The sequence below is a fragment of the Oncorhynchus nerka genome, linkage group LG28, assembly GCF_034236695.1.
Source record: "Oncorhynchus nerka isolate Pitt River linkage group LG28, Oner_Uvic_2.0, whole genome shotgun sequence".
In the NCBI taxonomy this organism is placed as follows: domain Eukaryota; kingdom Metazoa; phylum Chordata; class Actinopteri; order Salmoniformes; family Salmonidae; genus Oncorhynchus; species Oncorhynchus nerka.
In genome coordinates, this window is record NC_088423.1 from 72,498,497 (window position 1) to 72,516,329 (window position 17,833).

General features: G+C 42.8%; 1 protein-coding gene across 4 annotated transcripts in view; it reads right to left on the reverse strand.

The window, feature by feature from the left end:
• ap1g1 (adaptor related protein complex 1 subunit gamma 1) overlaps window positions 1-17,794 on the reverse strand; it is a 29,832-nt gene extending 12,038 nt beyond the window's left edge. The window contains exons 1-6 of one of the 4 annotated variants that reach the window (XM_065013084.1): window positions 17,695-17,794; window positions 5,720-5,941; window positions 4,266-4,390; window positions 3,412-3,553; window positions 1,265-1,361; window positions 527-603 (exon numbers count right to left, since the gene is read on the reverse strand). In XM_065013084.1, coding sequence (XP_064869156.1) covers window positions 527-603; window positions 1,265-1,361; window positions 3,412-3,553; window positions 4,266-4,390; window positions 5,720-5,920 — 642 coding nt within the window. In that variant the 5' untranslated portion in view covers window positions 5,921-5,941; window positions 17,695-17,794. Of the gene's footprint in view, window positions 1-526; window positions 604-1,264; window positions 1,362-3,411; window positions 3,554-4,265; window positions 4,391-5,719; window positions 5,942-6,892; window positions 7,846-17,491; window positions 17,644-17,694 lie in introns of those variants that run through there. The other 3 variants (XM_065013082.1, XM_065013083.1, XM_029641527.2) reach the window with 3 other exon arrangements.
• Between the last annotated feature and the right edge of the window lie 39 nt (window positions 17,795-17,833).

Genomic DNA, 17,833 nt, shown 5'->3' on the forward strand with positions numbered 1-17,833 from the left:
ATCTACGGTGACTGTGTGAAGTGATTACTAGTTACAGCATGCACCAGCTATGAAACCAGAATGTACTCTTACCTTCTCATTCTAACACAATGCAGGAATTGTAACAAAGACAAATGACAGAAAAAATATGAGGTAGATGTTAGGGAAGATTCACTTTTAGAGAGCTCAAAGTCATGTTCTGATCATGAACATGAGGGGTGGGAGACTGGCTCAAGGTTGTTATGGCTAAGGGAAAGAGGTACAGAGCCACTAGAGATAAGCGAGGCAAGGAGATACGACTGAGACATAGGCCTACTTTGAATGTAGAGCAAACCCTATGGGAAAATGTAATCCAAGGTTTCAAAATGCAAGATATGTTTGAAGTATATCCAAAACAGTCATAGTGAAAGGAAAATGAATACTAAGGGAGAATGAAATGTAGAGTGAGCTAAGGACAAATGCTTAATTAACTCCCTGAAGACCTGCGCTGTAACCCAAAAACTCTTGATAGTAGTAATTTCACTAATTAGATGGTGGCTATCCATACCTTTCTGAAGTGTAAGAGCATGTCAGGACTTCTTTCACACATTTCAGTGAGGAGGACAACAGAAGTGTGGAGAACACCTTAAGGAGACAAAGAGAAACTAGTTTGAAAACAGCATCCCTGGTGAACCGTAGTAGTTTCCTTGCCAATTCCCTGTGAGTGAACGTTTTAGCAATGTCACAGCATTGTTACTAAAATAAGGAACAGTCTATGGGGGAAGCTGTTTGCTGGTTCCGTTGTGGTGGTTTATAGTCTGGATTCTCATTCTTAGTAAGTTCCAGTTTAATGGCATTAAGCCCTATTTTAGCACTACAAAAAACAACTTACAGGTATATATCTAGCATCAACTCCCCAAATCTTTACCTTGACCATTGAGGGGAAAACACAAAACTGACCTTACAATTTCTAGGGGCAACTTCATCTATCAAACTCGTTTAGAAACATATTTGAAGTGATAACACTGGTTCTGACAAGAGCACCTCTTTATAAAGCTGTCAGAACATCAGCCATTGTACTATGACAACCATCAGTGTCTAGTGAAAACACCTGAGGTGATCAATTGAAAACTGAAGGACGCAGCAGCTCCACAGCTCATCAGGACACAGTCATTAATCCAACTCTCGTCACTGAAGGACATTTCAACTGTATAGAGGGCACCAGCATCTTCATTTTACCTGTGAGTGACCAAACCCAATGCTCTCTGTGCAGGACACAGTTGCCCCCAGCCCCCGGTTGTCTCACCGTGGTTCTTCTCACTCAGCAGGTTCTTTGTGGCTGGGAGGAACATCTCCATCAGCTCTGGGACCTTCCTGATGACGTGGACTGCACACAACGCCGCCTGGGGAGAAAATTCTAAATGTTTTCAAAGTCCTCAACTATGACGTGCAAGCGCAGACCTGCCAACTTTAAATCATATTTATGACTACGGCTTTAGCGTGGCGGCACCCCCGGCTCCCACGACGGTGCACGCGCAACACCCACACTGCTCAAATCAAAGGGAAATGCACTTTACCATATAGGGCTATCTTCTGTATACCAACCATACCTTATCACAACACAACTGATTGGCTCAAAACGTATCAATGAAAGAAAGGAATTCCACAAATTAACTTAAGGCACATCTCTAATTGAAATGTATTCCAGGTGACTACCTAATGAAGCTGGTTGAGAGAATGCGAGGAGTGTGCAAAGCTGTCATCAAGGCAAAGGAAGGCTATTTGAAGAATATCAAATATATTTAGATTTGTTTAACACTTTTTTGGTTACTACATGATTCCATATCTATTATTTCAGTTTTGAGGTCTTCACTATTATTCTACAATGTAGAAAATAGTAAAAATATGAATCAGTAGGTGTTCTAAACCTTTTGAGAGGGAGAGAAATTAATGAAATTGGTGATCTCAATGACACTCACATTTTTCTAGGTTATATTTGTTTTTTTTTGATTATTCAAATTAATAGGTGTATGTATGTGATTAGTCTAGTAAAAACAAACTGGATCCTTAATTTTGTTTGGGGAGAACATTTAGGATAATTCAATTACAGGATGGAATGTAGTGGTTTAGCTTACTGTAGGCTGTTTGGAATATGAAACAACTGAACTAGACCTATATCAGTTTGTTTCAGATCTCCATCCCTGACCTCATCCATCAAGGTCTGACTACTAGGCTACCATCACTCAACATACCTTGTCATTGGTGAACTGATTATTATCACAACATTACCTACTGTTGACATACAGCTGGATCAAGAGGCTAGATCAACAACTGATTATTATCACAACATTACCTACTGTTGACATACAGCTGGATCAAGAGGCTAGATCAACAACTGATTATTATCACATTACCTACTGTTGACATACAGCTGGATCAAGAGGCCAGATCAACAACTGATTATTATCACATTACCTACTGTTGACATACAGCTGGATCAAGAGGCCAGATCAACAACTGATTATTATCACAACATTACCTACTGTTGACATACAGCTGGATCAAGAGGCCAGATCAACAACTGATTATTATCACATTACCTACTGTTGACATACAGCTGGATCAAGAGGCCAGATCAACAACTGATTATTATCACAACATTACCTACTGTTGACATACAGCCGGATCAAGAGGCCAGATCAACAACTGATTATTATCACATTACCTACTGTTGACATACAGCTGGATCAAGAGGCCAGATCAACAACTGATTATTATCACATTACCTACTGTTGACATACAGCTGGATCAAGAGGCCAGATCAACAACTGATTATTATCACATTACCTACTGTTGACATACAGCTGGATCAAGAGGCCAGATCAACAACTGATTAAATCAACATAGGTGTACTAATCTTAACAGTCTAATAGAACTTTCTGTGAAGGACAGTATTAGCAGAACAGCTCTCTCTGCCATGTGTGTTGACTTAACACTAGCTAACTACATTTGTCTTAATGGCGAAGGAGCTAACTACGAAATAATGGTGGCCACGTGCTTGATTAACACATACAATTTTGGAAAATGTATTCACCAAATAGTTCATTATCCATTTTCCCTACCCTTATTCGTCACACATCAGCGGTATCAACAGACAAAGTGGAGAGCTGCCATTCAGCTCGAGGGAGGAAATTAGTGGACTACTACGACTACAGGGGGCGTGCCGGAGTGGAGAGCTAGAGATGTTTTATCCTCGCCAAAGTCCTGATTGGCTCAGCTCCAACTTCAGACGGTTATACCAATAGAAGCGTATTTTAAGGTAGTTTTTCATACCAGCATACTTTGACCTCAAATTGTGTGCAGGTTGGCAGGTCTGCTGACACACATCAAACTAACCACCTGACTAACACTACTTTGTAAAGAGTGAATGTGGGATAGGTGAGAATGAGGTACCTTTTTCCTCAGGTAGGAGTTGGATGTTTTGAGCAGCTTCTCCACCTCTCCAGCCAGGTCTCGACACATCTCCGAGGAGCCCATGCAGCCCAGGGTGCACAAGGCCAGGCCCTGGACATACTGTGTGCTGTGATTCAGATCACTGAGGAAGGACAGGGGGAAGAATGAGTGGATAGCAGATAATAATGACTTTATACAGTGTATAAAGTAAGAGCTTCACATCATAAAATAAAAGTACTAGCAAAGAAATAAAGACTGGAGGAAGGAGAATGAAAAAAGAGAATTAAAAATCATACATTAAAAGCATCTTTATAAAAGTGTGTCTTCAACAGGGATTTAAAAATAGGCACTGAATCTGAAAGCCTGATCTCTGGCAGACCATTCCAAAGTCTAAGGGTCTTAATGGCAAATGCCCGGTCTCCTTTCGTTTTCAACTTAGACTTTGGAATGTGGCTGTGTCTCTGTTCATAGGGAGATAACAGATCAGAGATATAGGATGGCGCTGAGATGTAGAAGAGAAAGAGGAAAGACTGAGAGAAGAAAATATAAGATAGACAGAGAGGTGGGTAAAAGGGACGACGAAGGAGCAGGAGAGACAGGAAAGAAGAAAAATGTGCATGAGAGCAAGAGATCGAGAAAAAGACGCAACAGCTGATCCGGCAGGTTATGGGGCTGTTTCCATATCCAACATCAGAAGCGCACGCTGCTGACGTGAGCACCACTCATGAGTAACAATTCTGGCAGTAACAGAATACTGCCATTGGTGCACATCACCACCTCCTGCAGCACAGCTCTCATCTCTACACTACAAATAATTGTATGCATGTAGCCAATGCGGTTCTGGCCTGCCTTACTTCTTGATGCAGTTTGTCATTAGTAGATGGACGTCCTGCCTCTCGTCCAACAGTAGCATGGCTCCCAGGTACCCTATCCGCTTGTCAGTGAACTTCTGGGACGCAATCAACTTCAGGCACTCAAGCTGGAAAACAAAACTCAAATCAATTTGAATGTCACATGCGCCAAATACAACAGTGAAATGCTTACTTACATGCCCTTAACCAACAAGAAAATGTAAAATAAAAGTAACAAATTATTAAACGGCAGCAGTAAAATAACAAGCGCGCCAATATACAGGGGGTACCGGTACAGAGTCAATGTGTGGGAGCACCGGTTAGGCGAGGTAATATGTACATGTAGGTAGAGTTAAAGTGACTGTGCATAGATTATAAACAGAGAGTAGCAGCAGAGTAAGAGGGGTCTGGGTAGCCCTTTGATTAGCTGTTCAGGAGTCTTATGGCTTGGGGGTAGAAGCTGTTAAAAAGCCATTAGGACCTCGACTTGGCGCTCCGGTACCGCTTGCCATGCGGTAGTAGAGAGAACAGTCTATGACTAGGGTGACTGGAGTCTTGGTACCATTTTTAGGGCCTTCCTCTGACACCACCTGGTATAGAGGTCCTGGATAGCAGGAAGCTTGGCCCCAGTGATGTACTGGGCCGTACGCACTACCCTCTGTAGTGCCTTGCGGTCGGAGGCCGAGCAGTTGCCACACCAGGCAGTGATGCAACCCGTCTGGATGCTCTCGATGGTGCAGCTGTAGAACCTTTTGAGGATCTGAGGACCCATGCCAAATCTTTTCAGTCTCCTGAGGGGAAAAGGCTTTGTTGTGCCCTCTTCACGACTGCCTTAGTGTGTTTGGACGATGATAGTTTGTTGGTGATGTGGACACCAAGGAACTTCAAGCGCTCAACCTGTTCCACTACAGCCCTGTCGATGAGAATGGGGGCGTGCTCGGTCCTCCTTTTCCTGTAGTCCACAATTTGTCTTGATCACGGTAAGGGAGAGGTTGTTGTCCTGGCACCACACAAGCAGGTCTCGGACCTTCTCCCTATAGGCTGTCTCATCGTTGTTGGTGACCACTGTTGTGTCATCGGCAAAATTGATGATGGTGTTGGAGTCGTGCCTGGCCATGCAGTCATGAGTGAACAGGGAGCACAGGAGGGGACTGAGCACGCACCCCTGAAGGGCCCCCGTGTTGAAGATCAGTGTGGCGGATGTTTTGTTCCCTACCATTGCCACCTGTGGGTGGGCCGTCAAGAAGTCCGGGATCCAGTTGCAGAGGGAGGCGTTTAGTTCTAGAGTCCTTAGCTTTGTGATGAGCTTTGAGGGCACTATGGTGTTTAACGCTGAGCCGTAGTAATCCGTTCACAAAACTGCTCTCTTCAGCAAGAGACACATTCACTGCCAGAAACAACAAGACACTCACAGATGTTGGTTAATAAATTAAGAACAGTGTTCTTTTTAAACATACCTGCCCAAAGTGCGCTGGGTAGCCCAGCATGTGCATGTAGAGTAGCTTAGCCACATTTCTACAGCGGTAAGTGTTGTCTTCCTCTCTGAAGGACGAGCGTATAGCAGCACACTCTTTCTGGATCATCTCACGCTCCTCTGCCTGGGTCCGAGCCGTCCGGATGGTCCGGATCAGCTCCCGCAGTCTGATCGGCGCTGGCATCCTCTGGAAAACACGGAGAAACTAAACATGTTGGCACAGGTGGCTTTTTTTTTTTTTTTTTTAAACAAGGGCCATACTGCAAAGTCACATTCTAATCTGACAACCGGTAGATGAAAGTAGACCTATGTAATTTTGAAAGTATGGGAAAAAAATGACAATAAGATCAGTAACTTTGTTTCTCAAACATGGGTATTGCTTATGGCGTTACTACAGACGTAAAATGTAAATAAAGAGGACAAATCCATTAACATGAATGCCTGGGCCGATGTGGGTCCACAGAGCGTCTGTCTTCATGCATTTCTGAGTTAACGTGCAAGTAGCTGGGGGGCTAGTAAAATCACCTGACCACCACTTCTGTCTAGCTCATTATAGTTATCATTAGGAAGCCATGGGTGCTCACTCATTCTATAAGACAGATGCATACTCTTGTAATGGTATTTTTGGCAGAATATGCGATTATAAATATTTGAATAGCAAATTAGCATTGTTCTGTGAGTACAGCCTCAAATGTGACAAGGAAATGGAGAATTCCTTGCTCAGAAGCTTGTGAAGAGAGCACTAAGGTTTCAAACCAGTGGAGGGTGATTAAATATTGAAGGGGCACATGCTTGGAGGTGAGATAACATTCTCCAGTATTAACATGCAGCCACACAGAGGAATAATAACAGGAGCACAGTGCCCCAGTTCAGCCAGGTACAGACCTGGCAAACACAAGACAACTCACAGTATCGTGCCTCTACGATGTTACTAATGTACTCCCATTCTAACAAGAACACTGCTCCATGAGAGGATGCATTCAGAATTAAATGATTAGACAAGCATATAATCTCTCACCCCATTAATGATATGTGTCCGACTCAGAGATAGAGGGATTTGATTTGCTTTTATAGGTAGGCGGCAAGATGATAATGACAAATACACTGTACTACTTCCTATTTGATAAGTAGACTTCCTGTGTGTTCTAACACTCACCATCAATCGAGTTCACATTGGTCGTCCCAAAGCCTGTGGTCTCAGAGGCCGGCAAGGTACAGCAGGTTGCTTGTCCTGCGCATTGACCACCTAGTCTGTATGTGCACACTACCACAATCCAGTGACCTCTGGTCAAGAAGCAGCCCGCATGTTGGATCTGTGCACTAGTTGACTAAATTGGTCTCATGCCCATTTCAGAGGATCAAATATACAAACAGGTAAATGAGACCTTGACTATAAGTCAAGAGTACAGTGTGAAGATTGGAGAAGCAGTTTTAGCCTATAGAAATCCCCGATCACACTTGTAGGCGATGTCATGAAAACTTTGGCTAGCTAAGCTCATGAGCAGAAATGCGTCGTCGGGTCTAACAGTCATCTCGCGCCGAACTGCGCATGTGCAGGCCGTCAATTCAAAGTCACCCCTTCGATATAAAAGTAGTTTGACGAAAATGAAAAAGCTGTCAGTTTGTCACTTTCACGAGATTGGAGTAACAACATGTTCAACTACTTAAGACATTTACTTAAGACATTGTTGCGCCTCTGGGTTTAGAAACTCTACGTTTAAAACCTGCAGGAATTAGTTGGGTAAATGGTGCATGAGCACTGAGCTGCATCACAATCCTTCATGAACTGTCTGCTAGTGAGAGCAATCCAGAAACAGCGAGACAAAATTGCTCAATAGGCTTTTGGCCTTAAAGATTCAGTAAAAAGAAAGTAGTAATACAAACTGTCACAATGAGAGACCGTGGAAGGGGAAACTATGAATGTGTAATAACTGCACATGAAACGCAGATGCCAAGTTATAGGAAGTGATTCGTACGACAAGAGACCAACAGATCTCGGCATTCCAAAGGCACAATGGGGTACTCCACTGGCGTTATGGGGGTACTCCACTGGCGTTGTGGGGTACTCCACTGGCGTTGTGGGGTACTCCACTGGCGTTGTGGGGTACTCCACTGGCGTTGTGGGGTACTCCACTGGCGTTGTGGGGTACTCCACTGGCGTTGTGGGGTACTCCACTGGCGTTGTGGGGTACTCCACTGGCGTTATGGGGTGTTCCACTGACTCATATGGAGTATTCCGTTGGCGTTATGGGGTGTTCCACTGAGACATATGGAGTATTCCGTTGGCGTTATGTGGTGTTCCACTGACTCATATGGAGTATTCCGTTGGCGTTATGGGGTGTTCCACTGACTCATATGGAGTATTCCGTTGGCGTTATGGGGTGTTCCACTGAGACATATGGAGTATTCCGTTGGCGTTATGGGGTGTTTCACTGGCGTTATGGGGTGTTCCACTGAGACATATGGAGTATTCCGTTGGCGTTATGTGGTGTTCCACTGAGACATATGGAGTATTCCGTTGGCGTTATGTGGTGTTCCACTGACTCATATGGAGTATTCCGTTGGCGTTATGGGGTGTTCCACTGAGACATATGGAGTATTCCGTTGGCGTTATGTGGTGTTCCACTGACTCATATGGAGTATTCCGTTGGCGTTATGGGGTGTTCCACTGACTCATATGGAGTATTCCGTTGGCGTTATGGGGTGTTCCACTGACTCATATGGAGTATTCCGTTGGCGTTATGTGGTGTTCCACTGACTCATATGGAGTATTCCGTTGGCGTTATGTGGTGTTCCACTGAGACATATGGAGTATTCCGTTGGCGTTATGGGGTGTTCCACTGAGACATGGAGTATTCCGTTGGCGTTATGTGGTGTTCCACTGACTCATATGGAGTATTCCGTTGGCGTTATGGGGTGTTCCACTGACTCATATGGAGTATTCCGTTGGCGTTATGTGGTGTTCCACTGACTCATATGGAGTATTCCGTTGGCGTTATGGGGTGTTCCACTGACTCATATGGAGTATTCCGTTGGCGTTATGTGGTGTTCCACTGACTCATATGGAGTATTCCGTTGGCGTTATGTGGTGTTCCACTGACTCATATGGTATAAGGACTAAACACTTTTTACAGGCCTCCCATATATAACACTTTCTGGCCAACTGGTGGTTTAGTTCCATCTGTCCTCCAACTGGTGGTTTAGTTCCATCTGTCCTCCAACTGGTGGTTTAGTTCCATCTGTCCTCCAACTGGTGGTTTAGTTCCATCTGTCCTCCAACTGGTGGTTTAGTTCCATCTGTCCTCCAACTGGTGGTTTAGTTCCATCTGTCCTCCAACTGGTGGTTTAGTTCCATCTGTCCTCCAACTGGTGGTTTAGAATCTACAGATGTGGTTTTCATATTCAGATGGTAAATAGTCATAGTAGACTTGGATAATGTTGGTACAACAATATCCAATATCTAGTCATGTATTCATGCCCTTGTATGTGTGTGGTATTGTGTAGGCCAATGATACGATCTCAATTTAATCCATTTTAAATTCAGGCTGAAACACAACAGGCTCTGATCAGGCCCTACACCCAAACAAGGGCACTGCGTTCATCCACCTCTGGCCTGCTCACCTCCCTACCACTGAGGAAGTACAGTTCCCGCTCAGCCCAGTCAAAACTGTTCGCTGCTCTGGCCCCCCAATGGTGGAACAAACTCCCTCACGACGCCAGGACAGCGGAGTCAATCACCACCTTCCGGAGACACCTGAAACCCCACCTCTTTAAGGAATACCTAGGATAGGATAAAGTAATCCTTCTCACCCCCCTTAAAAGACTTAGATGCACTATTGTAAAGTGGCTGTTCCACTGGATGTCATAAGGTGAAAGCACCAATTTGTAAGTCGCTCTGGATAAGAGCGTCTGCTAAATGACTTAAATGTAAATGTAAATTGGGTGTGCTAAACAAACTCTACTTCCTGCTTTTAGAAACCCCTATAGCACTGACACGTTTGACTTTCAACACCTGAGTTAAAGCAATGAACACTGCAGCCTACCCTCTGTTGTAGTGCATTCAGGAAGTGTACACTTACAGTACTACAGCAGAGTGACAGAGGATGTAAGAAAAACCCTGGGCAGGCTGGAGTGGGAAGAACAAGGTCAAGGGCCTGGCACCAGCAGTGGGTCTGGAGGAGGCCTTGTTTATTGCAGTGAAGGGCCTGGTGAGAGGGGTGTGTGTTAATGCACCACCACCACAACAGGGGATCCATCACGCGCCACTATGCCAGGGACAAAGAGAGTAAGTTATTACCGCTGGCTCCTGCGTGCGGAGAAGAGGTGCTTTATGACTTCCCATCTCAAAAGATGCATGGCTCTTATTGGTTAGCATGGATAGCATAATTGAGCCGTTACAGCAAGAGGGACGACAGTAATTAGTTGCTGAACAAAGCCATTTTCTGCATCAAGCCACCTCAGAGCTGATGCAGTTGCTGAAAAAAATAATGCACTTGCTAAATGGACAGAGCAGAGGCGCTCTTAGAACTAGGGAAAATATAAAGGCTGGTGTTGTACACACAAAAAGGTCCAACAGAGAACAGACAATCCAATGAATAACACCAGTTATGTTATCATCACATCAAAGACTTTTTCCAAACCACGGTATACAGTATTACTTTGAGTGCACACAAGTGGTGCTATTTCTGTTAATTTTTTTATTTTTTTTAGGCAACACGGATCTTAATCCAAGAGGGGATTGTGTCCCTGCTGTAACCATGGAGCTTGATCTTGACATCTAGCCACTTAGAAAACCAAAATGCATAGCTGGAGCTCTGAGCTGGATATAACCTCAATTTGGCACGTCTTAGATGATTAATTTACACTCACCGGACAGTTTATTCCAGAACAGCCTGAATTATTTGAGGTATTCGACAAGGTGTCAAACGTTCTACAGGGATGTTGGTCCATGCTAACGCGATGGCATCACGCAGATGCTGCAGATTGGACGACGGTCCAGTCATGCTGCGAACAGCCAGTTCAAAATCTCCCCAAAGATGCTCTATTGGGTTGAGGTCTGGGGACTGTGCAGGACACTCAAGTAAACTGAAATGTTACTGCTTTCCGAGATGCCGTTCTGAACACCACTGTTGTACTGCACTGCTATTTGTCCGTTTGTGGCCCACCTGCTAGCTTGCATGATTGTCATTCTCCTTCGACCTCATCAACAAGAGGTTTTCCCCCACAGGGCTGCCGCTGACTGGATGTTTTTTTGTTTGTCACAATGAGACACTACAGTCTGTGAAAAGCCCAGGAGGATAACCGTTTCTGGATACTGGATCGGGCCCGCCTGGCACCGTTGATCACACAATGCTCAATGTTGCTAAAGTCAATTGTTTTGCCCATTCTAACATTCAATCGAACAGTAACTGAATGCCTCCTTTACATAGGAAGTCACGGCCACATGACTCACTGTCTGTAGGATCGATCCAGTTTCGGGAACAGGGTGGTGTACCTAATAAAAACTGGCAGGTACTATAGTTGTGTGTGAATACATATATATATATATATAGCGCTGAGAAATATGTCAGGTCGAGTTAGCCGCACCGTGGCGTAAGGCTGGGCGATCAAATTAATTTGCATGTACAGTAAAGGTCCATGGTTTACATACACCTTAGTCAAATACATTTCAACTCAGTTTTTCACAATTGCTGACATTTAATCCAAGTAAAAATTCCCCGTTTTAGGTCAGTCAGGATCACCACTTTATTTTAAGAATGTGAAATGTCAGAATAATAGAGAATTATTTATTTAAACTTTTATTTCTTTCATCACAGTCCAAGTGAGTCAGAAGTTTACATACACTCAATTAGTATTTGGTAGCATTGCCTTTAAATTGTTTAACTTGGGTCAAATGTTTTAGGTATCTTTCCACAATAAATTGGGTGAATTTTGGCCCATTCCTCCTGACAGAGCTGGTGTAACTGAGTCAAGTTTGTAGGCCTCATTGCTCACACGCTTTTTCAGTTCTGCCCACAAATGTTCTATGGTATTGAGTAGAGGTCGACCGATTATGATTTTTCAACGCCGATACAGATTATTGGAGGACCCAAAAAAGCCGATACCGAATAATCAGCCGATTTAAAAAAATTGATTTGTAATAATGACAATTACAACAATACTGAATTAACACTTATTTTAACTTAATAAAATATGGATTTTATTGATGTATTATATCTAAACGGGTGGCATCCATAAATCTAAATAATCCTGTGACATTGCACAACCTTCAATGTTATGTCATAATTACGTAAAATTCTGGCAAATTAGTTCACAACGAGCCAGGCGACCCAAACTGTTGCATATACCCTGACTCTGCGTGCAATAAATGCAAGAGAAGTGACGCAATTTCCCTAGTTAATATTGCCTGCTAACATGAATTTCTTTTAACTAAATATGCAGGTTTAAAAATATATACTTCTGTGTATTGATTTTAAGAAAGGGCATTGATGTTTATGGTTAGGTACATTCGTGCAACGATTATGCTTTTTTTTCTCTCGCAAATGCCCTTTTGTTAAATCACCCGTTTGGCGAAGTAGGCTGATTCAATGATAAATTAACAGGCACCGCATCGATTATATGCAACGCAGGACAAGCTAAATAAACTAGTAATATCATCAACCAGGTGTAGTTCACTAGTGATTATGTTATGTTTGCTTGTTTTTTTTAATAAGATACGTTTAATGCTAGCTAGCACCTTACCGTGGCTCCTTGCTGCACTCGCATAACAGGTAGTCAGCCTGTCATGCAGTCTCCTCGTGGAGTGCAATGTAATCAGCCATGATCGGTGTCCAAAAATGCTGATTAACAATTGTTATGAAAATTTGAAATCGGCCCTAATTAAAATCGGCCATTCCATTTAGTCGGTCGACCTCTAGACCAGAGGACATTTCTCCAAAAAGTATTAACTTTTTCCCAATGTGCAAACCGTAGGTTATTCTTTTAAATGGCGGTTTTAGAGCAGTGGCTTCTTCCTTGCTGAGCGGCCTTTCAAGATATGTCGATATAGGATTAGTTTTACTGTGGATATAGATACTTTGTGCCCGTTTCCTCCAGCATCTTCACAGGGTTCTTTGCTGTTGTTCTGGGATTGATTTGCCCATTTCGCATCAAAGTACATTCATCTCTAGGAGACAGAACACTTCTCCTTCCTGAGCGGTATGACGGCTGCGTGGTCCCATGGGGTTTATACTTGCGTACTATTGTTTGTAAAGATTAACGTGGTACCTTCAGGCATTTGGAAATTGCTCCCAAGGATGCACCAGACTTGTGGAGGTCTACAATTTTATTTCTGGGGTCTTGGCTGATTTCTCCCATGATGTCAAGCAAAGAGGCCCTGAGTTTGAAGGTAGGCCTTGAAATACATCCACAGGTACACTTCCAATTGACTCAAATTATGTCAATTAGCCTATCAGGAGCTTCTAAAGCCATGACATCATTTTCTGGAATTTTCCAAGCTGTTTAAAAGGCACAGTCAACTTAGTGTATGTACATTTCTGACCCACTGGAATTGTGATAGTGAATTATAAGTTTAATAATCTGTCTGTAAACAAAAGTCAGAAAAATGACTTGTGTCATGCACAAAATAGATGCCCTAACAGACTTGCCGAAACTATAGTTTGTTAACAAGAAATTTGTGGAGTGGTTGAAAAAACGAGTTGTCATGACTCCAACCTAAAAGTCTGTAAACTCCTAACTTGAATTGTACATTATATACATGATTCATATTCAATTTCATTTATTTATTCTTTTAATGGCATTTTTTTCATAGACCTGAAAGCCACTTTAGTGATGGCAAAAAAGCAGGTTAAACTATTGTTGTTATAAAATGTGGGTCTTATGGTCGTGGAAGGCTTAAATTTAGCCTTGGTAGAACTTCACAAGCCCTCAATTCATTAGATTATCGCTGACTGTTTGACCTTTAATTGTATAACAAAAGCATATTTAGATTTTTTTTTTTTAAATGGTTGTTCAAAATAAAGGATTTGGCTATACACCCATTGTTGACAGGTGTATAAATATGGGTTGTTTTTCATGATTTGGGCTAGGTCCCTTAGTTCCAGTGAAGGAAAATCTTAAAGCTACAGCATACAGTGACATTCTAGACGATTCTGTGCTTCAAATTTTGTGGCAACAGTTTGGGGAAGGCCCTGTCCTGTTTTAGCATCACAATGGCCCCGTGCACAAAGCAAGGTCCATACAGCAAAGGTTTATCGAGATCAATGTGGAAGAACTTGACTGGCCTGCAGAGAGCCCGAACCTCAACCCCATCGAACACCTTTGGAATGAATTGGAATGCCACCGACGAGACCGGCCTAATTGCCCAACCTCACTAATTCTCGTGGCTGAATGGAAGCAAGTCCCCGCATCAATGTTCCAACATCTAGTAGAAAGCCTTCCCAGAAGAGTGGAGGATGTTACAGCAGCAAAAGGGGGACCAACTCCATATTAATGCCCATGATTTTGAAATGAGATGTTTGACGAGCTGGTGTCCACATACTTTGTCATATAATGTACACATTGTGAATATCCATATGTTTAAAAAAAATATATATATATATTTTTAGGCCATATCGCCCAGCCCTACCATGAAGTCTGGAGGAAGTTAAATAGATCAAGGAAGGTGCAGAGAAAGGAGCATAGTTGCACAAGCCAGTATGTTGATAATGTAAGAATTCACTGTGATCAAAGTGCAACGGAAGGTCAGTGCACATTCCAGAAGAGCAGGTGGACTCGGACTCCCTCCCTTCCATTAACATTCAAATGGAAACTGGGCAGCATAGATGAGAACCCATGGTAAACCGTCATGGCTAAGAAGTGTTCTTCTTAGGCACAACGCATTAGCAACCTCCGTCACTCCCAGATAGAACAAGAAAGTACAATTAACTGCAACAAGTAATTCACACCCTATAGTCCAGCAATCTGTTTTAATGCATGAATCATAACACACATTCAGGCCTGTCACCTAGGCTTAATGACTCGAGCAAAACAAAGGCTTATATTTCCTGTGACAAGTAACCAAAGGCCCCAATCAGCCTAAGTGTGCGCACACAACAAATATGGAAAATCCAGTCTCTGCTAGACTAACAAAGACTTATGAAATGTCTGTTCTACTACAATGTTGCAATAACTTTTATAAGCACACATTATTTTATTAATTACAACATGTAAGACATGGTATTTTCTTTATTATGTCCCTAAAAGCTGGCACAAAAGACGCGTTTGGTCTCGACAGAGGACGGGTTGAGCACAATAGGTGGATTAGGAAGACCATAGGTGGAGAAAGTTTGCACTTGCTGAACTGTTGAGCAGCAACCACCAAAGACACACTCACCAACATCAGTTTTGCTCAGCCTTACTCTCCCTGGACAAAAACAGTACTGTTTGGCTGTGTGGCCACGCTACAGATTTTAGCCCTGCTATATTTCACAGGAGCTTGAACAGCCAACAAGCCAAAAACATTTCTGTCAAATGGAATGACTGACGTGAGGCATTATCCTAATCAATTAGAGGGGGAGGATCTCAAACTCCCCTGAACTTATTCCTGTTCCAGTTGAATTAGGCTATTGTCCTCCACATGCATACTGATGCATTTGATGATGTTATTTAAGACTGCTTTGGGAACAAAATGGGCATAAAGGAAGACATAATAATGATATATTGAATGTTATCAACACCCTCATATAGCCACAGAAGGGATCATATCTGACACCAACTGTGGCAGATTTCCTGTGTGAATGGAATTGCCCATTCCTATCCTGAGACTCTGGAAGATACACAAGCCTGCAGAGCCTAGCAACCAGTGGCAAGAGAAAACAACCTCAACACACAGAAGAGTCCACTGGGGACAATTTCCAATGTCCAGAATCCAGAGACAACACACACCATCAATGAGGCTCTTTCCAATTGAGAACCCCGACACTATTCAATAATACAGCAACTGGAGTATGTGCCACAATTTACTTCCCCCTTAACCAAAGTTGTGCAGATGAAGTTCATTAAGCTACAGAAACAATTCTGAAGCCACCATTGTAGAGGGACCGCTCCTTTCAACACAATATCTCAGCATATTGTTCTCTTTGCCACTCATTTTGCTGTCACTGCTCAGCCAAGCTCTCACCGAGATATAGTCAGTTAAGAACAAATTCTTATTTACAATGACGGCCCACCAAAAGATATCCTGCGGGGACAGGGGCCTTGGATTAAAAATATATATAATATAAGGACAAAACACGCATCACAACACTACATAAAGAGACCTGTGACAACACAACATAACAGCACAAAACATGGTACAAACATAATTGGGCACAAACAGCACACAAAAGGGCAAGAAGCTGGAGACAACAATACATCACACAAAGCAGCCACAACTGTCAGTAAGAGTGTCCATGATTGAGTCTGAATGAAAAGATAGAGATAAAGCAGGGTGCTACCTCCATTCCAACAAAAAAACTATTCTGCAAGTAGTATGACAGAACATGTATACAAAACATTGGACCTACATGGTTTAGCCAAGTATTGGCCTACCAATATGTGTACTGTAGACAGAAAGCTTTCATTGAATAGGCTGAAAATGCAGGTACAAACATGGGCACTTTTCAGCTGGTTTAATGCAAATACAAAGAACATGCAATGAAAAAAAGCTAGTCTTTGAGTATATGACACTGATGTTGACTTCAGGAGAATCGACTGACAGAAGAGGTGACAAAATGGAACTAGGAAATCACAATTCAAAAGGATACAAATATTTTAAGAACTTACAGCAAGCTCAAATAAAACAACCCAATGGCTGTAATGGCACATAACTAGCCTAATAATCACAACCAGTATGTGAGTATTGTAGCTAACGTTAACTAGTTAACGTTAAGTGGCAACAATACTATAGTTGCTAGCTTAAGTAACGTTAGTAACCTTGACTTCATTGCAACCACGTAGAAACATTTACACCCAAGCTAAGTATAACACACACCTTATTTGAAGCGTGGGTATACGTTACAGTTCAACTTGAACACATCATGGTATTGCTCTAGCTAAATTAACGTTAGCTAGCTACTTAGCTAACATAATTGGCTAGCTGAAGTAGATAGCTAGGTACCTTACACGTCCGTACCAATGGTCGGTATATAGCTACATTCCGCATACCGAGTAGCTGGCTAGCTAGTAACGCGTTAGCTGGGTAGGGTGGTTAGCTTGCTACGGTAGATCACAAGCCCGCGGAAAGAGAGTTAAATTGCTAGTCATCTCTTGAACACAATTGTTTACGAACATTTAACCACACCTGTCAAATATATTATGCATTGTCACGTTACCACTAGTTAGCATTGGCACTAACAAGCTAGCAATCTAACGTCCGAGCAGAGGCCATTTCAGGGCGAGCATGGCACAATTACAGCTTTCTAATTTCTCAGACATAAGTAAACCCTTTTAGCAAGTGGACATACAGAGCATAGCTAGATAGCTAGCTAGCTACGCAATCACGAAGAGGCCTTCATCGCACTGACTTAGCTAGCAGGTTAGCTAGCTAGTAGGATTAGCTAACTAACAACTAGATAACGTTAGTTACCTTGCCCTACCGGTACATCTCGTTTCAGTTACACAGCAAATAACCAAATGCAATGTTGACATACATTGAAGGCGTGTAGGCAAGTAAAAGTTCAGTATAAAAACAGATTTAAGGTTAAAGATCGCACAAGTACAGATCAGGTAAGCATACCAGCTAGCCGACACCAGGCTAACGCTTCTCTGACAGACAACCCCCCGGTACACTGGCTGGTTAGCGCAGCCTCACTTCCGATCATGTAGCGCCAACATGGATTATTGTCACCACGGTTTAAGACAAAGTCGTGCTGATTTTTCAGCTATTATCAAAATAAACAACTCTGTTTAACTGACATAGTTGTATAAAGTTATACTCACTAGCCGTATTGATACCAGAAAATAGCTGGAATCTTCTCTATTTGCGACGGAGGGAGGAACAGACCAGACATTCAAAATGGTGGCTCTCCTAGCCTCAGCACTTCTACCGCAGGCGGAGGGTTACACCGAAAAAAACAAA